The 25,242-nt window shown below is 45.6% G+C and overlaps 1 protein-coding gene across 1 annotated transcript in view; it reads left to right on the forward strand.

Annotated features, from left to right (window-relative positions):
- Nucleotides 1-25,242, forward strand: part of TAOK3 (TAO kinase 3) — an 81,626-nt gene that overhangs the window by 43,873 nt on the left and 12,511 nt on the right. The window contains exons 13-16 of the mRNA XM_056859295.1: nucleotides 38-172; nucleotides 18,629-18,865; nucleotides 19,806-19,934; nucleotides 21,721-21,924. Of these exons, the coding sequence (XP_056715273.1) occupies nucleotides 38-172; nucleotides 18,629-18,865; nucleotides 19,806-19,934; nucleotides 21,721-21,924 (705 nt within the window). The remainder of the gene's footprint in view (nucleotides 1-37; nucleotides 173-18,628; nucleotides 18,866-19,805; nucleotides 19,935-21,720; nucleotides 21,925-25,242) is intronic.

The raw sequence follows: 25,242 nt of genomic DNA on the forward strand, positions 1-25,242 counted from the left end.
AACTGGACTTTCTCCTTGTTTTTATCCATTTCTGCAGGATCATGTATTCATAAGGGATGAGGTGGGCCACGGGGAGCGCAGGCCTGATCTGCGGCCTACCCACTCAGTCCAGAATCAGGCCCTCCACTACCGGAACCGAGAACGCTTTGCCACAATCAAATCAGCATCTTTGGTAAGCAGCCACCACACCCCTTGCCCCACTATCCTTTTTCTCTTCGTTCCGATGTGACTGTGTCAGTCTGGGGAAGGGGTCAAGAATTCTCTCCTTTCCCAACACCCTTTTTTTTTTTGTTGGCATAGCAACTAGATATTGCAAGATGTTTTGTCTTTGTGTTTTTTGTTTTTTTTTAAATGTCTCTTAGCATTTGGAATTTCTTGCAGCTTCTGTGAAATTTAAACATGGCTTTTTGGAGAAAGGGGGGATTTTTTCCCCCTCCCTGTGATTGGTTTGTTCCAAATTGCATCCATTTTTGTTAAATATAATTTCTGTGTGTTTGTAGGGGGGTGTAGAACGGGGTGGGGGGAGGGAATCGGCTGTCTGATTTGAAGGTATTGGTGATTTTAATGAGCGCTGATGGATTTGTCCAGTGTGAAGAAAAGGGACTGTTGCCTCTCATGGTGAATTGCTGGCTGTTTGTGTTCATTCATTCTCATTCATTCATTTATGGCTTAACTGCATTGTTCCCATTTGACACTATAAAGGACCGGCCAACTCCTATAAAGGTGTGTGTGGTTTTTTTTTTTAATTTTCCTTTTCCTTTTTTTTTTTTTTACGGGAGGCTGTGAGAAAGGTGGAGGATGGGAGGGTGGTAGTGGATCAGGGAGCATTTGTACTATTGCAAATGTGATAGCTGGTGATGTCTTTGTAGTAGCGAAAGGGGTGTGTACTGGTAGAGAGCGAGGGCTGTGCCTCCTCCCCCATCCTTTCCTCGCTCCCTCTCTCTCTCACACACACATGCACGCGCGTGAACACACACACACACACACTCTCACACACAGAGCTGGGAATCGGCAGCATATCCCCAGAATGGGTGGAGGAGGGGCCATGATGCTTCACAAACCAGAAATGCTCTCCTACATATAAAATGATAGAAATCTTCGGCATTTCGTCCAAATCAGTATTAGAGGTCACATGGGCAGAGAGATTTACAGGGTGCCCAGCGTTTGGCCGTTGCATTTGCTGCCTGCCATTATGACATCATCCTAAGCCAACCCAGAAATTACAATGGACAACCCTCCCCCTTTTTCTCTCTCCTCTCTCTCTCTCTCTCTTTTTTTTTTTTGTCTTGCCTGGTATCTGAATGATTTTTCTCCTTTGCTGTTTCCATGAGTCTGCCTCACAGCATCTCTCTCTCCCCCCCTTCCACCTCAGAACACATCAAAAGGGCTTGTTTGTGAGCTCCAGACAAAGGTGGGATGAGAAGGGGAAAAGGAATTTGCAGGGATAAAAGCTTCATGGAGGTTTCCCCCCCCCCCTCGCTGCTGAAGCAGTGGAGTTCAAAGTGGTGCTCATGCTCACCACTGGCACGGATCCTAGAAGGTGTACGGGTGTGTGTGTGTGCGCGCGTTTTGCTGTGGCACGGGGAACTGCTCCCTCCGGAACTCGCAGGTTGACCCGGATGCATGGCATGGAAGAATGGTCTTCGAGCTGACACGCTTGGCACCTCCTCCAAGCAGAGGCCTTGGGTTTTCTCTCTTTTTTGTAGAGAACCCCAAGGCATCGAGATCTACTATGTGGCTTGTTATAAAAAATGGATCCAATTTAGATGTAGGTCAGTACAGTCAACCAGTCCAGTAATTTGCAGTCTCTTTCTGAAATACCACTCTGTCTAAATTTCTGCCTCCCGTGCGTGATTCCCCTTCCCCCTTTTTAGCATATAATTTGGCGAGAGGGTAAAATTCACCCAGGAATGCTCAGAATACAAGATGAATGTAGTGAATATCTGAAAACATAAGACAGGCACTTGTGAATGCTGTTAACTGTAAACATTCACTGGTGTATGCTCTTAAAGTTGGGAGTAGATGTCTCATTTCTGGGAGTGGGGGACAGCATTTGAGATTTGTATGTGATTATGGACTTTTCACCAGAATTTGGAATTTTCCTGTAACATGTACCATATCAGGTACCATGTTAGCAATTAAATAGTTGTTGCAACCATTGTGACGTGTGGAAGATGCAGTGACCTAAAGTACTCACCTATTAACAGGAGGAAGGGAAGAGCGCTGAATACACAACCGCCTCCCACCGGTGTTTTACTACTGCTGGCTTTTAACTGCTGCATGTCTGCAACCAATGCTTCATATTATCACATATGGCAATCTTACCACTGTTTGTCAGGCAGAGAGAGAATTCTTCTCATTTAGTCCCTTGCAGATATGGGGCTGACCACTCATAAGGAAGCACCACCAGTTCTATTCTTTTACCACTGGTAGTGTTTGCTATATGTGGCCTTGTTTTGACATCATAGGAGGAAGCATAAACTGACCGGGACATGCACAAAAAACAGGTTGGAAGGAACTGAGGTTCTCAAACCAGCTGCCTGTCCCCAGTTTTGAGAACCATGAATCTCATCCAGCCTCCTCCTTTACCCACATGGCACCTGGCAATCCTTGCACTGATCCTGGTGCAATAGAATATGCACCCCACCCCCACCATCAGTTCTGTAGCTGAGTTAGGTGGCTTCTCTTTGTGGAATCCCTCTTTTGTCTGTTCACCAGGTACAGCTTTTGTCCATCTATCCCTACAGGTGCATTTATTTTAAAAAGCCCCATTTTCAACACAAACCTGGCTCCCCAGTCTGAAGAACCTGGCAGCCTCTTCTCACCTGGCAGCTGAAGGCCCCTCCCCCCAAAAAGGAAATTCAGTAGTGTATTAACATACCAACATTTTTGTACCAGCTGATGTAAAGTTAAAATTTGGTCAAACTGGACAGAGTTACAAGTTGCGTCAGCTCAGGGGGGTGGATTCTGCTTGGTAAAGCTGGTGTGAGCTTCTGTACCAAGCCTCTTCACCTCAACAGGGAGACAGATATAACCCAGAACAGTTTTTCTGAGCAAAATCTGGCTCCCCTGGCTGAAGAACCTGGCAGTTTCTTTTCACTTGGCAACTGAAGGCCCTTCCAATTGCAAACTAAGGGATCTGCTCATAAGTTGCTATATATCAGGTCTGTTTTCCAATTGGAACGCATCAGTCACCCAGGAAAGGTGCAATGTATGCCAGGTGAGTAGCTGTCCCTTCCGTGGTGCGAAGAGGTTTATTGGAGGCTGGCCAGGTTAGTAGCAAGATCCAGATGTGTCTACAGTCAACCTGTTGGCCAACTTTCCTTCTATCTATTTGCTTTGGTTCCACTGAGATGAATATACACCTGTCCACATGCAACCCGAGCAACCCAAATAGTATTATCCAACTTCTAGGAATGGCATCAGGATGTGTACTTTTCATAGATTCTAACAGAACACTCTGTACCTGGCTCCAGCTCCAGTAGGACAGCTAGTGACCTTCTCCATATTTTTTCCTTGTTTTGATGGCATGGGCAGTATTGGGTAAAGGTGCCCTCTCTCCCTGGGTTTGTGCCAGAGTGCTTATGTGCCTGAAAAGTACTCTTCACCTTCCTTTCTCCTAATTTGCCCTTGACCAAACATGTCCCCACTGAGAACGACGAGGGTGATCAGGGGCCTGGAGACCAAGCCCTATGAGGAAAGGCTGAGGGAGTTGGGAATGTTTCGTCTGGAGAAGAGGAGGTTGAGGGGGGACTTGATTGCTCTCTTTAAGTATTTGAAGGGCTGTCACTTAGAGGAGGGCAGGGAGCTATTCCTGTTGACAGCAGAGGATAGGACTCGCAATAATGGGTTTAAATTGCGGGCGAGGAGGTACCAGCTGGATGTTAGGGGGAAAATTTTACAGTAAGAGTTGTTCAACAGTGGAATCAGCTACCTAGGGAGGTGGTGAGCTCCTCCTCACTGGCAGACTTTAAGCCAGGGGTGGGGAATGTCAGGCCTGGGGGCCGTTTAAGGCCTGCGAAATCATTTGGTCTGGCCCTTTGTGGGTCCTGGCAGATCTCTAGCTCAGAAGGATCTAAGACTGGCGATCCACACCCTCCCGTGGACAGGAATAGCCTCTATTCAAGGCAGATGTGAGTTTGTTTTGTTGAGAAAAGGAACCTTTCCCCCCCCCCTTGAAGAAGAGTCATTAGCTATGGAGCTGCTAGGACTGCCCAACAAACTGTCTTGTGTTTGCTGCCCTGCCTGAATCTCTCGGGCCCAGCTGGGAATGGCAGAGCTCAAAAGCGAGTCGCTCTACATGGCAGACACTCGGAGCCGTCTCAGGTCGTGCCTCTTGGCTAAAAGTTTGACCAAATATAGCAAGCTAATTTTTAAGTTGATAATTTTGTATGGCCCACGAATGATATTATAAATATCCAAATGGCCCTTGGCAGAAAAAAGGTTCCCCATCCCTGCTTTAAGCAGAGGCTGGTCAAACACTTGTCAGGGATGCTCTAGGCTCCTCCTGCATTGGGCGGGGGGTTGGACTAGATGACTTGTATGACCCCTTCCAACTCTATGATTCTGTGAGCTGCTGCCATTCCTACTGCTTCTTTGGGTGCCATATTGGTGGCAGTGTGGAGCTTCGTTTTGGAGCACTTTATTCCTTATTTCTCCGTGGCAAAGTCAAGGGGAGTCTTATCACGAGGATGGCACGGACAGATTACTGAACGCATGTCCCCTTGGCTCATAGGGGCAAATGGCTGAGGAAGCCGACCCAGTGTGTCCAACCTCATCTGAGCTCAACCAGAACTGGTCGTTTCTGGAAGGAAAGCTTTCTCCAGTCCTATTCCTGCCTCTATCATTGCCCTCACTTAGTGGTCTCGTTTGCCTTTTCTAAGGAATGACACAGAGACAAAATTGCAAGGCAGTGTGATACAAATCCTTAACTCTCCAACCCCCCTCCCCCCAAAGCCAGAAGGATGTTTTTAAAACATCCCTCTTCTGTTTTGCCCTTTTAGCCTTCTCACACTGCTGATGATGGCCTAGTTCTTGCTGAGAAGAACAGGTTTACCCATTTCTTATTCCCTCTTAATATGTTTCTGGAAGCCCAACAGCAGCATGAAAAAGCAGTGCCCCTCGCCCCCCATCCCAGCAGTTAAAATTTGGAGACTCCTATTAGGCAATTTGCAACAGCCCTAATAACAAGCAGACATTTTAGTGTGACAAAAAGGCTACTTCAGTGGGACCTACTCAGGGCACTGATGATGGTAACTTCAGGAACTGGTAGTGAAAATTCTCCAGCTGAGGTTTCTCTGCTTCTTCCTATTGCAACATTCTGGAGTGTTTTCCTTTAATGTTGAAGTTTTGCTACAATTTAGCCACTTTTCTTATTGGCTATTTTGGCTCTGTGGATGGAAGGAGTGCTCTTGGTATAAATGTTCACACTGTCCGATTTGTGCTAGACAGCCAAAATCTAGGTAGCATTAACTGCAGAATCACACTTAAAAGCACGGCTCAGGCCCCACGTTTACCTCCAGATCACGATGGGGAGCCGTGTTAGTTTGCAGCTGTAGAAAAGAGCAAGAGACCAGTAGCCCCTTAAAGACTAACAACATTTCTGAAAAGGTATGAGTTTTTGCGAGCCACAGCTCACTTCTTTGGGTATCCGAAGAAGTGAGCGGTGACTCACGAAAGCTCACACCCTGCCAGATATTTTGTTACTCTTTAAGGTGCTACTGGACTCTTGCTCTTTTCCAGTAAAAGAGCTCTGGGTCCCTGGAGAGAGTGGACAGTGCTGAGCAAGTTCTTCTGCTGGGTCAGCCTCAATAAAAGGGTACCCTTTAACTACGAAATCCCATTGCTTCCTCAAAGCTGATGCAGCGGTGTCTTTCCGGTTTCGTGAATCTTTCTTTCCTTTCTGTTCCATATCGTGTCTTAGAAGCCATTCCTGACATTTCCATAGTTACATCACTGATGATGTAGTAAAGCTAAATGAGGTTTCTGTGCCTGTCCTCACAAAGGAGGTCACCCAAAGGAGAGAGACTCGTACCTGAGCTAACCTCATGAGGAGACAAAATCCATACGTTTAGTCAGAAGAGGGGTTTTTTTGTGTGTGTTTTTTGCAGCAGATTAGTATTAATAATTACCAGGCTGATGATGAACAGTTAGTTACACAGTGCTTTAAAAACATTCAAAGCAATTTCATTTAGAATATCTTGTAACCTTTACAGCATCGCAGGTCAGTGTTGCCCCTGTATTACATGTGTAGCTTGCTCAAGGCAGAGGCGAGATTTAAATCAGGGACTTCCTGATTTGTGTGTTAATATGCTAGTCCCTCGACGGCATGCATCCAAAAGAAACTGAAAATATGGAGCGACTGACCGGTCTGTCACTCCAACATCAGCCTCTTTGTTGGAGGATAGGAAACTGCCCTGGACGTGTTGCTGGAAAGGCAGGAGCAGAAATCTTTTAAATAAATAAAATATAGGGGTGGTCCAAGTAGCACCAACATTTTAAGCTGCACCAGGTATGCTCCCAGGAACTACAGGTTGGTGATCCTTACTTGGCAAGTTGAGAGAAAGACTAGTTTTAAAAAGCAGACTGACTAAACGTACCGCCTCGTAAATCTAATATGCCAAGTCAAGTCAAATCTAATATGCTTTCGAGCATCTCGTATAACTCCATAAGGCAGCATTTTCTAAACTCTTTAAAAAGTGACCCTCTTTTCTAAACCTTTTCTACTCCCCACCCATACCCTCCCAATTTGCCAGGCGAGCACGGAATGGTCCTTACTCATGGCCACATGCATGCATTCCACTGCTGTGCTCATATACCTGTGTAATAGAACAAAGGTATGCTGGAGATTATTGCCGCAGGATTCACATCCCCTCCACCGGCATCTCGATCGTGCCATATGCAGCCCAGCTGAACTAGCATTTGACAGTGTTAGAGTCAAGTGCCCTGCTAGTTCAGGTCATTAAGAATCCCTCTTTGTGGAACTCAAAAGTTGCAGCAAAGAACCCAGTCCCCCCCGAAAAACCCTATATGGCTTCAGTCAGACGGGTGGTGCTCCCTTGCATTGCCTGATCCACAGGGTGAGAGACTGGTTTGTGTGAAGGGGGTCCCATTTTGGGCTAATGTGGGTGACAGTGGAGTGGAGGGGGCTATCTTGGGTTGGCATAAAGGAAAGGTTAATTTGGAGGGTCTCGCCAATGAGATTATGAAGGAGCCACTCCATTCATGAAGGTGAGCAGAGGTTGTGAGATCAAAGTGGATGGGGGAGCAGGAGGTAGTAATGAGGTCCCTTTGGCTGCTGTAGATAGGTGGTGGCTGGAGATCTGCCGCTATTATATCTGATCTCCTGGAGATCAGTTCACCTGGAGAAAATGGCCACTTTGGAAGGTGGACTCTATGGCATTATACTCCATTTAAGTCCCTTCCCCAACCCTGCCCTCCTCAGGCTCCTCCCCCAAAATGTCCAAGTATTTCCCAACCCAGAGCTGGCAACCCTCTCTGTAGGTGTTAGCTTGAAGGGCGGGAACTGAGCTCTTGCTCGCAATGGAGGGAATTATACCAAATTGCTGCTTGTTTACTGGCACCCCATCCAGAATTCAATCACAGTCTTATCCTCCCATTCAGGTAGACATGCTCCTGGAGGTCATGCACCACTGTTTGAGAACATGGGGGATAAGCAGCTTTATTTGGGGTCCTTGATGATGCAGGTGCTGCCTTAAGGAAGAACTTAGAGGTACCCTTTTGCAAGGGAAATGTACATGGTGGGATCGTCTCCCAGCTTTCCTTCAAATCAAGTGGTGCCTTTTGGTTTCACTAGGGATAGCTCACCACAAGCTAAATCTGGCTGCTAAAGCAAGCTTGATTGGCTCCTCCCCTGTGGTTTTTACTGAATGTAAATTGGAGTGTGGTAAAATACGTTGTTCATAAGAATATTATCATTTATTTATTGCGTTTATATCCCGCTTTTCCTCAACATTCCCCAGAGAGGTCTGTCACCCAGGCACCGACCAGATCCATGTTCAAAGTTGCTGAATCGTGTGCCCTTCAGGCGTGTCTGGGAGGTCTGCTGTTGTCACCTGTGCATTTTTGAGAAACAAATGACCCCTTGTCAGTCTTGTAAGGAGAACTTCCCAAAAGCATTTTGTTCTTCCATTTCCATCTATAAACTCATGGTGTTTGAGCACAGGTGCTTTCTGCCGGCGAAGCCCCTAACCGTGGGTGAGTAAGATCTTGATCTCTGCTGCCCGCGAGGTCATTGAACAATTTCAGCCTGTGGACTAGTGCCTGAAGCACAGTGCCCCTGTTAGGTTTTCCACCTCTAGCTTAAAATGTAGGGAGAACCTCCTAACTACAGGATTAATTCAGTAGTGGAACAAACTGCTGGATGGAGGGGGAGGGGTCATGGCTCAGTGGTATAAATCAGGTTTGCATGTGGAAGGTCCCAGCTCCAATCCCAGCATGGTCAGGAAGCAGGTGATCTGAGAGACCTTAACCTGAGGCCTGGAAGAAGTTTGTTTTTATATGCCGACTTTCTCTCCCTTTTAAGCAAAATCAAACCAGCTTACAGTCTCCTTCCCTTCCTCTCCCCACAACAGGCACCTTGTGAGGTAGGTGAGGCTGAGAGAGTTCTGAAAGAACTGGGACTAGCCCAAGGTCGCCCAGCTGGCTTCATGTGGAGGAGTGGGGCATCAAACCCAGTTTTCCAGATCAGTCCACCGCTCTTAACCACTACACCACGCTGGCTCTCTAACTATCCGCTGCTAGTTAGAGTAGACATTGACAGTAGTGACCTCAACAGACGAATAGTCTGACTCAGCATAAGGCATTTTCATGTGTTCCAGAGGGGACTGTCGGCTCTCATTTTGTAGTCCGATCACACTGGAAGTTTTTGAGGACTGGCTGAAGGGCCTATGAGAGAGGAATTAAGATCTGATATTGCGTAGTATTGTTGGGGGCAAATGACCTAGCAGATCCCTTCTAGTCATCTTGATAGTAAAATAGTGGTTTGATCATTTTATGTTATGTTTGCTGCGGTCTGAAAGAAGTGAGTGTGTTTCCCTGGTAGTTAAAATTCCTGACATAACTTGGGTTCTTACTCCCCTGTCCGGGCCCCCATCCTCACAAGCGACACATGAGCAATTTTGAGCTGAGGAATCAGTGTACAGCTTGTGAGGCTGTTTCTGCTAAACCGGGTTTTTGCAATCCGCTTAGCCCCACGTTAATGCCATGGAACAGTGTTCCCTTCTTTGGTAAGCACTTGGGAACCATGTTCAGGAGCCTGATTTTCAGAGTGGTGTGTGGGACACCCCGCTCCACTCTTTGTCTTAGCAAAGTGATTCCTAAAGGTCCCATATGAGACAACAGATTGAGCCTGGGAAGCTAGACAGCTTACCTTAAACAGAAGAGCACATTGAGAAGAGAGTCCTGCTTGGAACAACTTCTTGGAGAAAAATGTAAGCTTGTTACCTTGATGGTAGGGCCACCTAAGCTGAAAAGAAAGGGTTTTGCTTGAGGATCTGGAAATGTCCTTTTGGAAAATGTGCTGAGGAGGGATTCTGGAAGTGTAAGCAGCGCAAAAGAAAGTGAAAGGGGTCTTGACTCACCAAATGCAAATGTTTTTAAATGTCGTATCGCAGGGCTTTCTAATCCTCCGGTTTCCAGATGAACTTTGCAACCTTAGGCTATGAGAGTACCATTATGTGCAGACGCAGTTTCCGCTCGCAGCGATAAGGCTTATGCAGGAGAGCATCACAGTGCTGTGCCCTTCACGAATCAGAGGAGGCTCATAAGCACTGTGGGAAGTTAGGGCCAACTTGGGGGACCCATTGTTGTTTGTTAGTTGTTGGTTGTTACTAGCAATTTATGAAACACTTTTCTATTAAAAATGCAGAAAATATTGTTCAGTTTTTTAAAAAACAAAACAAAAATTAACAGTTCTAAATACAGCAAGAGAAATACTGCAGGCTGATTATCCCTTATCCGTATTTTGGATCTTTACATATTTTGGAATATTTGCATATTCATAATGAGATATCTTGGGGATGGGACCCAAGTCTAAACATGAAGTTCATTTATGTTTTATGTATACCTTATGCACAGCCTGAGGGTAATTTTATACTATATTTTTAATAATGTGTATGTGGGGCATCGTGGAGGACCTGCCCTTGGCGCGACTGGCCTGCACACGTGACATTTATGGGCGCTCAAAAAGTTTTGGATTTTGCATCATTTTGGATATCGGATTTTCGGATAAGGGACACTCAACCTGTACAGTAAGCATGACCACTGTGGGTTTGATCAATCCATCTTGGGCTTCCTTCTGTTTCAGTGCAGAACCAGATCCTACCTCTTGATTCTTATTTTTAACCGAACACCTGTTTTGTGCTCTAATGGCTTTGAGCTGGGTTTTAACTGGAAAGAATTTGCTCCCCCCATATAATGGGCTGCTGATGAGGACCTGGGAATGTTGCCATCTTTTAGCCTCAGTTTTCCTCCTGCTAAAGCAGGACTACAGACTCCTGCGGAATAATCACAGGGCTATTTGATGGCAAATTTTGTGAATATTATAAAGCAGTTCTAGAAATAGGACTGTGAGTTTTGGTCGACCAATTGGTGAGAAGAAATCTTAGTTGGTGGAGCTGAGAAATTAGGCTGTTTTGCTTATTTTAATAAGAGAATGAGAGATGAAAATGTTAAAGGAAGCCAGTCCCATTTAAAAAAATATGACAAGCTCTTTCTCATTTCCTTTGGTGTTCTCAAAGAGACCCACATATAAACTAATATAGTAAGGCTCCAAAATTTGGCTGAGAAGGAGGTGACCATATCCTCAGTGAAACACTGGATGACAGTCTTCAGTCAAATAAATATATAAATCTGTAATGGAGTAGAGCTGTTTATATGTTTATGACTTCAAGCATTGGCTACTTTCAGTATAGGCTGAATTATACCATGGCTTACATCAACCCAAGGCTCACCTCTCTGAGGGTCAAAATAGATGTGACCTGCAAGATCTTTGATTAGGCTTTCCCATGCCCCACCACCCAAGGCAAAAGCAGCGGGGAGAAAGAGATTTGCATCAGGGCTGCAATGCTGTAGGAGAGATGTTTTAGCCTTCCCTGCACCACCACCCCCAACATTATTTTCCTCTGCAAAGTGCAAGTACATATAACATGGAACCACTTCTTATTCTGTGGGGGCAGAAACATACAGGTACCCCACTGGTCTCAAAATATTTTCCCCAGTACTGCAAACAGTGTCTTCAGGGGAGTGATTGGAAATAATGCAGAAATGATGCAGTCCCAGTCACACATAAATACTGTCTGTGTGTTTTGGTGTTATTTTTTTTTAATCAAGATATACCTGACACAGATATAAAGTGAGCTTCAAAGACCCACCTTTGGACTTAATCAAGAGTGAATTGCATAAATAATCCCTCCTCCCTCAGTCCTTCTTCCCTGCTAGAGATGTGAAGGTCAAGGGGGAAAAGCTGAGAAAATTCAGGGGGGAAATGATTTCTCCCCATTTTTTTCCAGTGCTTTTTTCACATTTTCTAATGGAAAAATCAGAAATTTCAGGGAGTGCTGAAAAACTCCTATGAAGTGTTTTCTCTTCTAGGATTAGTGTAATGCTTTTATAGACAAGATGAGCATGCTGTAGATATACGGAGTGCTAAATCCAATAAATGTTTCCGCACCTAGAAGTATACCCAATTGTCATGAAGGGAGCATTGCTTCTCAACTCTTGCATGCCTTCTGTTGCCCTTTTGACCTGACTCTTCCCTTGTGGTTGACCTTTCCACCCCTTCCTCAAACCACAATGACACATATACCCACAGGTTGGGTTAAAAGTTGTTTGTTGCCCTACCTTGCTGGAGGGAAAAAGGATCCAAAGGAAGTGGGGGCAGAAACTGCACCAAAGCCTAAGAGGAAAACTCTGACAGTTGCATTGAGAACAGAGCTCTCTATAACCAATAGCAGCAGAAGAAAGAAGGCAACTACTAGCCAATACATATGCTAAGGTAGCTTGCAGTTTTCTCTCAAATATTGAGTATATTTACAATCTTGCTTGTAGGAAACCAAGGCATTTAGAACTTTAAATTCCCTAACTATGTCAAATATTGCAATTTTATATGTTAAGTAAGTGATAAATGATTCATTTATGTTGTTAAATCAGTAAAATTGATTTAGGTTTGATAGGACAGTAAATATTGCATATATTTCCATTTCCCCCCAAATTTCCTTTTTCCCCCCCACCCACCCCCCATTTTGCCCACCATGGTTTCAAAATTTCCAGAAATGTTACATCTCCACTCTTTGCCACTATTTTTTTAACGGATGACTTTTTTAGTGCGAGCTGATTGGGCTGAAAGGAATAAATAAATAAAAATATCGCACTTTAAGAGCATTTGTTCTAAACACAGTAAGAATAATAAGGTTCCATACACACCCTTTTTTTTAAAGGAAAAGGTTTTGTGCCCTTGCCATGTTCAGTGTGTAGAATGCCCAGCTTGCCCAGGAAGAGTAGACCCCCACCACACACACGTTTCTCTGGTTTGTAAGTATCTAGCGTGCAGTCCTAAGCAGAGTTACACTCTTCTAGGTGCGCTGATTTCAGTGGCGTTCAATGGGTGTAACTCTGCTTAGGACTACTCTGTTAATGTGGTTCTGGTTCCTCCCTTTGGCTTGTTAGTTGTCCTTCTTCAACATCTGTCAGTCAAGCCAAGAGTCTTCAGCTTCTTCGACTTTTGCTCTTGTTTCTGTCCATTTTCTGGTCTTTATAAAGTTATCGACCATCTTCTTCCCTTGGACTGGGTTAACCATTAGGTCAAATAAGCTATAGAGTGTTCCACTAGCCAAATTTAAATGGGGGGGGGGAGTAATCTCCCCCAGCTGGCAATCTTCTAACTTCCCTGAGAGAGAGCAAAAAAGCTTCAGTTGGTACAGAATGCTTCCACACATTTGACAGGCATGGATTGCAGGGTGCATATAGCAGGCAGTTTTAGAACAATTGCATTGGCTGCCTGTTTGTTTCCAGACCTAACTCAAGCTGTTGCTTACCGTTTAAAGACCTTCACAGTCTGGGACCAACATGACTGAAGGACCACCTTATTGAGTATAATCTCGCCAGTTGAGGTCTTCAGAGCAGTTGCTCTTGATAATGCTTTCTTTTGGGGAGTTGCAGTTCTTGGTAGCCAGAAATGGTACTATCCCCATGGCAGTACCCTTGCTGCGGGACACCATGCTGGAGGGAGGTACACAGGCCTCCCACCTTTCCTAGATTTCAAAAAGTTCAAAGGGCCTTCTTAAATTAAGGCTGTTTGCAGGTTACTAGCAGCAGCGTTGGGCTCTTGAAATGTGGTCGCTGACAGTTCTGCTGTATGTTGCGAGATATGTGCCTGATTTAATTGTTCGGCAAATGTTTCAAGCATTATGGTCATAACAACAGCAGTGAAAACTAAGACAAAAATAAGTAATCAGCAGTGAAAAACCAAGAGGAAATTTTCTGTATATCAAAGAAATATAGAAAATTTATATCAGAACACATTCACACAAATTGATGAGATAGGATACCATAAAACAGATGAATTATATTACACCTTTACAGTTCACCAAATTGGCCTCAGCAAATTTTCAGCTACTGAAAATCTGGAGACTCTTACGTCACAAATGTATCATGATTAGACAACAAAAACAGTTTTAGTTCGATCATTGGTAACAGACATATATCTTATCAAGTTAAGAATAAATTGCTCCCTTGGTTCAGAATACAAAGAACAGTATAATAAATAATGGCACAAAGCATAAATACAAAGGCACTGTTTTGTCATTGCTTTGTCATAGTGTCCTTCCAAATATTTTGAAAGCATGGTATGCAATTGCCATGCCAGAAATGTCTTCCTCTGTGTGCTGGCTGTCATGTCATAAAAATAAGTCTCAATGCTAATTTTTAAAAGTGTAAGAATAGGGGAAATGGTTGTCTCAATTGCCACTAGGTATGTTTTTAAGACATGTGACTGATTTAAGCAAGTGTAGATTTTTTGGGGGAGGTATTGTAGTGTATTGTTCATTTGAGATAAAGTGGAATAGAATTTTGTTTTTAAATTAACAATTCTGGCTGAGCACATGCAAGAATCTGCACTAGAGTTAGGCTTAGTTCATTCCCTCCTCTGGTTTGTTTGCATATCCAAGGGGTGAGTTGAGAGAGTTAGAAGCCTATTGCCAAATCGAGGGGGGGCGGGGTTGAACCCACTTTTCTGTTCACACCCAAACACGTTTCTACATAAAAATGAAAAAAAGCAAGGCTGTTGATTCTGAGAGGAGGGATTCACAATTCCACAGACAGAAACCGTAGCCTGCTAATAAACCAAGACAGTCTTGGTGGTTTGGGAATGGGAATGTGAGGGAAACAACCCTGATATAATAGACTCTGGTTGCTAACTGCATTTTTTTTTAATGACACCGCTGGACTCAAACACAGATCCAGCCAAGTTCCAAGCTCTTTTCTTATGCCATCATCTTACCAGTGTGTTCATGAAATTTTATCCCATGCAATTTCCTTGCACTGCAGTTGTCCTTACCTCACCCAGTTAAGTGCCCCTGATCTCTTCAGAAGGTACCACAGCCTTGGCATGGATAATGACTTTAGACACTGATCTGGAAGGCATAGAATCCAAGCATTTTCATATCCTCTGGGAAAAGAGTCACACATGCACACCCCTCAAACACATGGTAATTCAAACAGTGAACTGGATACCAACAGCAAAGATCAGCCAGAACCCCCTAAGGTCAGCTTGTTTGTGCTGCAGTTGTCTTGTTCATGGGCTTCCTAGAGGCATCTGGTTGGCCACTGTGTGAACTGTGTGACTGCTGGACTTGATGGGCCTTGGTCTGATCCAACACGGCTTTTCTTATGTTCTTATGAACCACCTCCCTACTCTTCCTTTACTGAAGATGCTAATAGACCCTCCAAGTGAAGACAGAAATGTCAAAAGAGTGTTAGGTTCCAGATCAAAGCCCCAGACAAAGAGGGTGGGTCAGAGGCAGTTTTCTCAGCCTGCACCCACCATATGTAATTTTATTCTCTTCTGGAGGTAGATTGATACCAGTATTCTGCCTGAGAGCTGTCCATAGTCCTGTAGGCTGAAATTTCACCTCTAGTTCCTGTTTTCCCTGTTAAAGCCTAGCCAGACTGCTGGCTTCAGCTATCTGCTGCTTGCTGCCTCTACTTTGCCCCTGCATAGCTCCATTATACATTTTGTGAAGGCACTGTCTTATTCCCAGAGACTTGAACTGGTAAAAATAGAACGGAAGTTGCTTTAGCTGTAGTAATGATGGAGATTCAAAGGCGAGTGTTGTCCATGCTCTTTAACATTCCTTGGAGCCCCTCTAGTTGGCAGGATGCTTAAAAGGAAACAAATACTCATGAGATGCAAAAATAGCCAGCAAGGGATGTGAGCGAATCCCTGGCAGTCCACCATACACCTGGTCTGTGCAGCTGAACTGGGGTGACACTCTCAGGCTAATTCCCCTAAGGCATCCTCTGTGTCTTGGATAGTGTAGTGAGGCCCTTATTCAGCCAGAAGCCAAGATCAAAAGTTGAGTGGAACCTATCAAAGTTGTGTAGCAGGGAAGATAGAGGGCCAAAGGTAGAGGCAAGTCTCAACTGTGACCACAAATGGCAATGCCCTGAATATAATGGCTGAGTGTGCTCCTGGAAACCGATTTACAGATGAATGACTGTCACATGCCCATTTCTAGCTAATCAAGAATACATGAACACATGAAGCTGCCTTATACTGATTCAGACCTTTGGTCCATCAAAGTCAGTATTGTCTACTCAGACCGGCGGCATCTCTCCAGGCAGGCAGAGGTCTTTCACATCAGCTACTTGCCTAGTCCCTTTGACTGAAGATGCTGGGGATAGAACCTGGGACCTTCTGCATGTCAAGCAGATGCTCTACCACTGAGCCACGGTGCTGTGCTTGTGTGTCAGAGCTTTGTACATTCACACCCTCAAAACACTCCCAGGGAGTCCTGGGAAACCCAGACACGCCTGTTCATCCTTCTATGGTTGCATCATGATGTAGGCAAACTAGGGTAATAGGGAGGGATCGCAAGGGGAAGGACCACGACTTCATGGCACTTTCCTAGTCTTGGTTAGAAGATTGGGAATGTTGCAGGTGCTCTGGTCCTTGAAGGGACTTCCTGCCCTTCTCATCAGAATTGCTGATCAGTTTCACCTTTGCTGCAGTTTCCCTCATGAGGTTATTGGTATTTAAGGTCAGCCATCTAGGAGCTGCACTTGCTTGATTAGAAGCAAAGTACAGGAAAGCTCAGTTCCACTGCAAATTAATTAAAAGACGACATGCAGAACACATTGTGCTAAGTCAAGCAAGAGTTCTTTTCAAAGCTTCAGCTGTTTTGCAAATAAACGGTGTGAACGCAGGTCTTTTGATAAGCTGAGGCCTAAAGAGTTGCGAGCGAACCTCCCCTTGTTTGGCTAGCAAGCAAGGAATTGCCTCAGGAAGTGTAAATACAGAACAATACAGACTTAAAGCCTGTGGTTTTGCTGTGAAGAATTGAAATGTGAACTATGCATCTAGACGTTCTTACACTTAGCATTCATTTAGGAATGTGGTGTGAACAATCCCAATATATGTAACCGGTTCTCTCGGTCAAGCAGTGGTGAAATTGTTCGACGTGCCCAAGGTCAGGGGAAGGAGCTTAAATCACTTTCTAGGATTTTCAGAAGATGGCAGGAATGCATGAGCTGGTCCTGCAATACAGTCGGAAATCCTGTCGGCATATTTATTTATTGCCTCCCCAAGATGGGGTCTACATTGCTACCAGTGGCTGCCGGTGACCTCACAGTAGTGTGTTGTCATTCCATCTCACCTAAAACTGTTGTGAAGCTGCATTGTCACAAGAGGAGGAAGTAGGGTTGCCAACCTCCAGGTAGTAGCTGGAGATCTCCTGATATTACAACTGATCTCCAGCCAATAGAAATCATTTCACCTGGAGAAAAGGGACGCTTTGGCAATTGGACTCTATGGCATTGGAGTTTCCCCCTTCCCAAACCCCGCCCTCCTCAGGCTGTGCCCCAAAAACCTCCCGCCGGTGACGAAGAGGGACCTGGCAACCCTAGGAGGAAGTCAATAAACCCTGGGGCAAATCTGTTTCTTAAATCTGTTTCATTCTTGTGTTGTTCAATATCTTTATAAATGATTTGGATGAAGGAATAAATGGGATGCTTATTAAATTTGCAGATGATACTAAATTGGGAGGAGTAGCAAATACGGTAGAAGATGGAGCAAGGATACAGGATGATCTTGACAGGTTGGAGAGTTGGGCTACAGCTAATAAAATGCATTTCAACAGAGATAAATGTAAAGTTCTGCATTTAGGTAGGAAAAATCAAATGCATAGTTATAGGATGGGGGAGACTTGTCTTAGCAGTAGTGTGTGCGAAAAGTATCTTGGGGTCTTAGTAGACCAAACACTGAACATGAGGCAGCAGTGTGATGCAGTAGCTAAAAAGGCAAATGTGATCTTGAGCTGCATCAACAGATGTATATGTCCAGATCACGCAAAATGATGTTATCGCTTTACTCTGCTCTGATTAGACCTCACCTAGAGTATTGTGTTCAGTTTTCAGCACCACAATTTAAAAAGGATGTAGACAAGCTGGAACATGTCCAGAGGAGGGCAACAAAGATGGTGAGGGGTCTGGAGACCAAGTCCAATGAGGAAAGGTTGAAGGAGCTGGGTATATTTAGCCTGAAGAGGAGAAGACTGAGAGGGGATATGATAACCATCTTCAAGTACTTGAAGGGCTGTCATATAGAGGAGGGTGCCGAGTTGTTTTCTGCTGCCCCAGAAGGTCGTACTAGAACCAATGGGTTGAAATTAAATCAAAAGAGTTTCCGTCTAGACATTAGGAAGAACTTTCTAACAGAGTGCTTCCTCAGTGGAACAGGCTTCCTCGAGAGGTGGTAAGCGCTCCTTCCCTGGAGGTTTTGAAGCAGAGGCTATATGGCCATCTGTCAGCAATGCTGATTCTATGACCATAGGCAGATGATGAGAGGGAGGGCATCTTGACCATCTTCTGGGCATGGAGTGGGGATCACTGGGGTGTGTGTGGGGGGGAGGTAGTTGTGAATTTCCTGCATTGTGCAGGGGGTTGGACTAGATGACCCTGGTGGTCCCTTCCAACTCTATGATTCTATGAGTAGTGCTACCTGTACCCCCCCATTGCCAACCCCAGAGTCAAAAATGTGGGCATCTGTGTCAATGGAATTTGGCAGCAAGTGTTTGGGGAGGAGGGTGTTGGCCTGTTTCATTAAAATAACCCTGACAAAAAATTTTACCTCCAAGAAATTAGAGGTTTCAAGGTCCAATGTTTTCCCTGTGTAGCAGAGTAAGTGCATTGGCAGCCCGCACACTGACAAAAAATGGGTATTCCTTGTTTCCAGATATTTTCCTCTGGGCTGATGGAACAGTCCAGAGTAAGGTAAACTGGGGTTTGGAAATCATATTGGGGTGTGTGTGTCTTAGAGTATGTCTGGTCTTCCTTCCCTATCAGGCAGGTGCTTCCATCTGACAATTTTGGGTTTCCTTCAATGACCTTATAGGTTACAAGGCAGATCCATGAGCATGAGCAGGAGAACGAGTTGCGGGAACAGATGTCAGGATATAAGCGGATGCGGCGCCAGCACCAGAAGCAGCTGATCGCCCTGGAGAACAAGCTGAAGGCTGAAATGGACGAGCACCGCCTCAAGCTGCAGAAAGAGGTGGAGACTCATGCCAACAACTCGTCCATTGAGCTGGAGAAGCTGGCCAAGAAGCAAGTGGCCATCATAGAGAAGGAGGTGAGTCAGGACCTAAAACTTGGCTTCTGTTGGACACCTTAAGGTCACTTGAGCTATCTTGCGAGAGCGCAGTGATTTCTGCCCATTCTCTCTACCCCCCACTATATTACTCTCGAGATCCACCAACCTGTGGCCAAATTGGAGGGGGCTCAGTGGGCTGCAGGTTATGCTTTCTTAACTGTGGGTTTGGGTATGGGCAAAGGACAAAGGACAAAGTCTTGAACGAAGATATGAATACAGATGGTGTGCATTTTGGAACCAAGCTACACTTCATGCAGAATGAGGTGGTAGAATTCAGGACCTTACCATTTTAGGCTGTAATCGGTGGCAGTGAGGGACTATATTTTCCAGTGCTTCCCAATGCAAAGAGCTTATTTCATGTAGTAAACTGCCATGCCAGGAAGAGGGCTAGGCTGATCCTAATGTGCTGGTTTGCTCCATAACAACGAGTTCTCTGGCTCAAGGGGCTAAATGAACTATGATCAACCCTACACTTAAATTCTGAAGACGTATGGTCCAGATTTGTATTGCCTCGTTCTGCGTAGTGTACTCCTCTCTAGATGGAATGGGAACTAAGGTTTCCTAAATAAAAAAGATTCAGATTCTGCAATGGAGGGCACCAGTTCTGGATTCAGATTAGATTACACAAATTGGATGTGTCTGCATGAGCACCACTGGATCTGCAGTTTACAACTTAATCCGCAACACGCGTGCTTAAAAACAAAGTGGAAGGGATTCAAGCGGCAGGATCAGGCAACTGCTCTTGCTAATCCATTTCAGACATCACACAGGGCCAAACTGATCTTGGGTGTGATTATTATATGGGCATCATTGAGTTCTGCTAGTCTAGACTATGAATGACCAAACAGTAGCACAGGGGGGGACAGCAAAAGAAGGCACATCTGAAAAAAATATTCATGATGCCTCTCTTGTATTTCAGTCAAAGGCAGCGGCGGCAGATGAGAAGAAATTCCAGCAGCAGATTTTGACTCAGCAGAAGAGAGATCTGACCAATTTCTTAGAAAGTCAGAAGAAGCAATACAAGATTTGCAAGGAAAAGATTAAAGAGGCAAGCTCTTCCTGTTTTTTATTCTGGGTTTCAGGCTAAAATGTGTCCTGAGGAGTTAGTGCTTTGAATGAAGCTGAAACCAGTCAATAGTTTCATTATAGTACATTAGAGCAGGACGTCTCAGAGATTGTTTGCTTCCCTGGGAAAAAAGTTTGCTTTTTAGTTGCTCAGTTGGCCTTATAACCTGCCATTTCTTAAAGACTTGGGGGAAATGTTAGCAACCAACGTAGGAATGGATGGAGTCAAACGTTCTACACAGGATTATTTCCATTCAGAAGAGAGTTTATATAGGAGTGGGAGGAGATTTTGCAAATATTCCCCCCCCCCCCCGGCACTCAATTTTATGGCCATTTTTTTTGCTGTCTGTTGTGATCCTGACGATGGCTGCATGTCTCATCACGGCTTGAAACCATTTTTAAACTTTTTATATATGACATACCAGAGGGAGAGCTGGAAGCACTGCCCTTACTTTGATTTGTCTTTGGACCTCATCACCTGGCCATATGTGATTGGCTATGTGGTGTTGTCATGCAGTCAAATTAGAGTGAGGAGCATGCTTGCCCTTACTCTGGCGTTGTTTGTGAGGGAAAAGGAAAATAGATTGTGACAAGCAGCAGTGAGGAGCACAGTTGCTGGTGCTGCTAAATTAAGCAAAAACGTTGCTGTTCATGGCACCCTTCAAAGGATAGTTGAAAGAGAAGAGGGTCCCTCTTCACAACTGGCTAAACAGAGTTGAAAATGTGGGGTGGGAATGTTTCAGCTCACTCCTAGAAGTGTAATAATTGTAGTAAGTATAGTCATCAGTTCCTCCTCCTATATAAAAGTATTTCACGGCTTCTGAAATTCAGGCTACTGCTTTGATGAACCAAAAATTGAAGGGGGTTCCATAAATCCCTGGCAGCTTTGCCTACTTGTATACCCTCAAATTTGGTGCATGGGTGATCAATCAGTGGCAGGGGTGTGATGTGTGTTCCAATTTCTTTCACCAAAAAATCTAAATTCTGCAACCTGTATGAATTATGAAATGTGCAGTTTCTGTTTTCAAATTTACTCAGCTCCTCCTTGAAAGGTCCCTGGAGCTACAAGGATCATTGAAGCCTTGCCCCCCCCCCCAGTTATGGGAGATGGTATGGCCCCCATTTCCCCCCTCCATTTGGGGGCCAATAAAATTGGACCCCTTACCCAACCTTTACCAAACTCGGTGGCTCTTGTAAGGAGAGTCACCAGCAGCTATGCAACAAATTTGGTGTCTCTATCTTAAAAAACAGGGGTGTCCTGGAAAAATTCCCCAGAGAGTATAACAGAGCCAAACAAAATTCAGGATTCCTGAAAAAAGCTGGGGGGTGGGGGGGAACCCATACCAGTATGGGGGATTCAGTGTTTTTCGAGAATGCCGAAAATTTTCAGGTCTAATATACCTGAATCTGAAAAATACTGATTTTTGTGTGTGCGCGCACACTCCTGATTGCAACTCTGATTGGCTGCCATGTGCCAAATCTGCGTACTGCACACAAGTGGCTCTCCAGATCAGACTCCACTGCTCTTATCCACTACACCATTCTGGCAAGAGCACCTTGAGGAGTAATGGGCTTAAACCCATTTGGAGGGGGATTCGGAGGGATGCCCCGTGCTGCTCTTAAGCCCAGGCCAAAGGCTGAAGTAGAGTCAGTGTGTGTGTGTGTGTGTGTGTGTGTAGACACACAAGTTCCCTCCCTGTCATTGAAAGAAGGCTGCATTTTAACAAATGGCATTTGTTTCTTGGTCATTCCTCTCTCTCTGTGTGTAGGAGATGAATGAGGATCACAGCACACCGAAGAAGGAGAAGCAAGAGAGGATATCCAAACACAAAGAGAACCTGCAGCACACACAGGCTGAAGAGGAGGCCCATCTTCTCAGCCAGCAGAGACTCTACTATGACAAAAACTGCCGTTTCTTCAAGCGAAAAAGCATGATCAGGAGGCACGAGTTGGAGCAGCAGAACATTCGAGAGGTAGCACATCTTACCTTTATCATTTTCACCTTTGTACGTGGCGGGGGGCGCGGGAGGATTGGGTACATACAGGCGGCCATTTGCCAAGTGGCAGCCAGGGTCGGTGCAAGGTGTTTTGATGCTCCAAGCAGGGTGCGCCCAGTACCTCTGAAACCCGTGCCACCTAGGGTTGCCAGGTCCCTCTTTGCTACCTGTGGGAGGTTTAGGGAGGTGGGGTTGGGGGCGGAGATCAGCGTCATCTGCATGATGACGTATGTCCGGCACCAACTGGGGCTGCAGATTTAAAAAAAGCAGCCCCAGACAACCATCCCAATGCGTGAGCAAGGAAGGCAAAACAGGATGGAAAACTGCGACCCGTTCTTCTGCCTTGTGCAAAACAGCTGATTGGGGAAAACAGCTGATCAGCAGCGAGGCTCTGGGAGGAGTGGGGAGTGTAGTTCAAGGGGAGGAAACAAGGCACGCCTTATTTCCTCCCCTCCAGCAGGAGGACGGGGCGCAGTTTTCCAGCTTGTTTTGCCTTCTTTGCTCTCGTGTTGGGATGGTTGTCTGGGGCTGCTTTTTTTTTTCCTCAGCCCCAGTTGGGCTTCTGAGGATGGCTCCCCCTCCCTTTCCCTGTCTACTTCCGCCTGCCCACAGCTGAGAGCAGGCGGGCAAGAGGAGCAATAGCCCGTAGATTACCTGCCATAAGCTACAGTTGGGAACCCTAATTCCACCGCTGGCCATGTCCAAGACAAGACCCTGCAGCGACACCCAACCAGTGACTGTGTGGGCCCAGGAGGTGATGCCAGTCGCTTTCCCCCGCTGTCAGTGGCTGGAAGTCAGCTTGAGCCCTCGTGGTGCGTCATCAGAACCTCCCTCATTGGGCCATCCCAAGCAGTCACTTTGTGCATTGAATTCTGATGGCCTGTTGCTGCTTGCCTTCCCCCCCACCCCCGTCCCAGGGCCAGCGTGGTGTAGTGGTTAAGAGCAGTGGTTTGGAGCGGTGGAGTCTGATCTGGAGAACCGGGTTTGATTCCCCACTCCTCCACATGAGCGACGGAGGCTAATCTGGTGAACTGGATTTGTTTCCCCACTCCTACACGCGAAGCCAGCTGGGTGACCTTGGGCCAGTCACAGCTCTGTTAAGAGCTCTCTCAGCCTCACCTACCTCACAGGGGAAGGGAAGGTGATCGTAAGCCGGTTTGAGTCTCCCTTAAGTGGTAGAGAAAGGCGGCATAAACAAACCAACTCTTCTTCCGCCCAATTGTCCCCTTGGTTTGTTTTTCAAGGCCTGGCACGTTTTACGTAATGGCAGTTCATTAAAAAACACACACACATAGATTTTGATACTTTTAAATCTGCTGGAGAGAGGACAAAGCCGGCTGTGTTTCATTCAAGGCCTGGGCAGTCGGCACTGTATACAGCTCTGTTCTGAAAGGGTGGGAGGTAACTTTGTGAATGGCACAAGGGTAAGCCAGTCAGCTCTGTGCCAGCCTGGCTTGTGCTGAAAATCGGGAGGGCATGTCCCCCCTGAGCCTAATTCTGAGAAGCCTGTGCATGTTCCATAAATGTAATGCACATGCTTACATAGCAGACTCGCCGAAGCTGCGTAACAAAGTCTGTATTTCGGACTTTTCATTGCACGTGGTGTCACAATAAGCATGCGCATGCTCCAGTTAATCACGATTTGTGTGCCCAATTCTATGTAACGAGAGCTTCTCAGCCCAGGGCATTTCCCTGGAACATACACAAACCACCCCTCTGAAGAGGAACAGTTATCTGTTTAAGCAGGAAGAGCCCCACTCTTGGAGCGGTGGACTCTGATCTGGAGAACCGGGTTTGATTTCCCACTCCTCCACATGAGCGGCAGAGGCTAATCTGGTGAACTGGATTTGTTTCCCCACTCCTGCACATGAAGACAGCTGGGTGACCTTGGGCCAGTCACACTCTCTCAGCCTCACCTACCTCACAAGGTGTCTGTTGTGGGGAGAGGAAGGGAAGGAGTTTGTAAGCCAGTTTGATTCTGCCTTAAGTGGTAGAGAAAGTCAGCATATAAAAACCAACTTCTTCACTCTAAAGAATGTGCTGAATAGAGGTATATGCATGGTGGCATTTAACTTGAAATAATTGTAAGGGTTGTGGGTTGGGGGAACTTGCATGATGGATTTGGGCATGGAATGACAGCAGGGATGGGTAGGTGGTAGATCGGGCCTCTCAGATAAAACTTTGTTGGAAAATTGGTATTCTGAGAATGGGAATGTTCAGAGTGATTGCGATTCAACTGCATTTTGTCAACTGGTTTCACCATTAAGTCTGGGACTGTTCCAGTCTAAAACCAATCCAGGTTGGGACCTGTACATGAGTGCCTCTAGTCCCCTTCAGTACATACGTTGTGAGGCATAAAGCTTTAAGAGATCTCAGGCATCTGCATTTTGCAGATTAGATTCAACGTTGCTGGACAGCATTGGTGCAGATAGAGAAAAACCCACATTCCAGGTTGCCATCAGGTAGCTCCAATGATGTTGAGGTGGCCGTCATCTTGTTTGGATGCTAACTGATGCCTCTTCTCCTGTCTCCGGTAAAAAAACAAATAAAAGCAAGGAAAGAGGGGAAGAAAGCTTTCTTCAAATGGGCACTATCGAAGTAGGAATGTTTCCAGCCTTTCCAAAAGTTGCCAGTGCTTACTGCCCAGTATTAAAACGTGGGCTCATTTAGCAGGTACCGGCCAGGCAGAAGAAGGGCCATCTTCACCTGCCGCATGGTTAATTCTTCTGACAGTCTTGTAAAACAAATTACACATATTGTATTTCAGGGTATATTCATTTCCCAAGGCCAAATTCTTATATAGTGGAGCAGAAAAGTTCCCACAAATACAGAAGTGATTGCATTTCACAATACTAAAACATTGAGACCTTGAAAACATACTTTGACCCGAAGCAGAGTGTTTCTGGGAACTCATTTTACCGACCTCGGAAGGTTGTATGCAAGACCAAGTCTTTAAATGCCGGCTACCTGAAACCGACTTCCGTCGGGATCGAACTCAGGTCGGGAGCAGAGCTTGGACTGCAGTACTGCAGCTTACCACTCTGCGCCATGGGGTTCCTTTCTTCCTCTTTAGCATATAGAATAACTCACAGCAGTATGTGAGAGCCAGCGTTGAGTAGTGGTTAAGAGTGGTGGACTCTAAGCTGGGGAACCGGGTTCGATTCCCCACTCCTCCACATAAAGCCTGCTTGGGTGATCTTCAGCTAGTCACAGTTCTCTCCGAACTCTCTCAGCCTCATCTACCTCACAAGGTGCCTGTTGTGGGGAGAGGAAGGGAAGGTGATTGTAAGCCAG

This window comes from Euleptes europaea, chromosome 13, assembly GCF_029931775.1.
Source record: "Euleptes europaea isolate rEulEur1 chromosome 13, rEulEur1.hap1, whole genome shotgun sequence".
Classification (NCBI taxonomy): Eukaryota; Metazoa; Chordata; class Lepidosauria; order Squamata; family Sphaerodactylidae; genus Euleptes; species Euleptes europaea.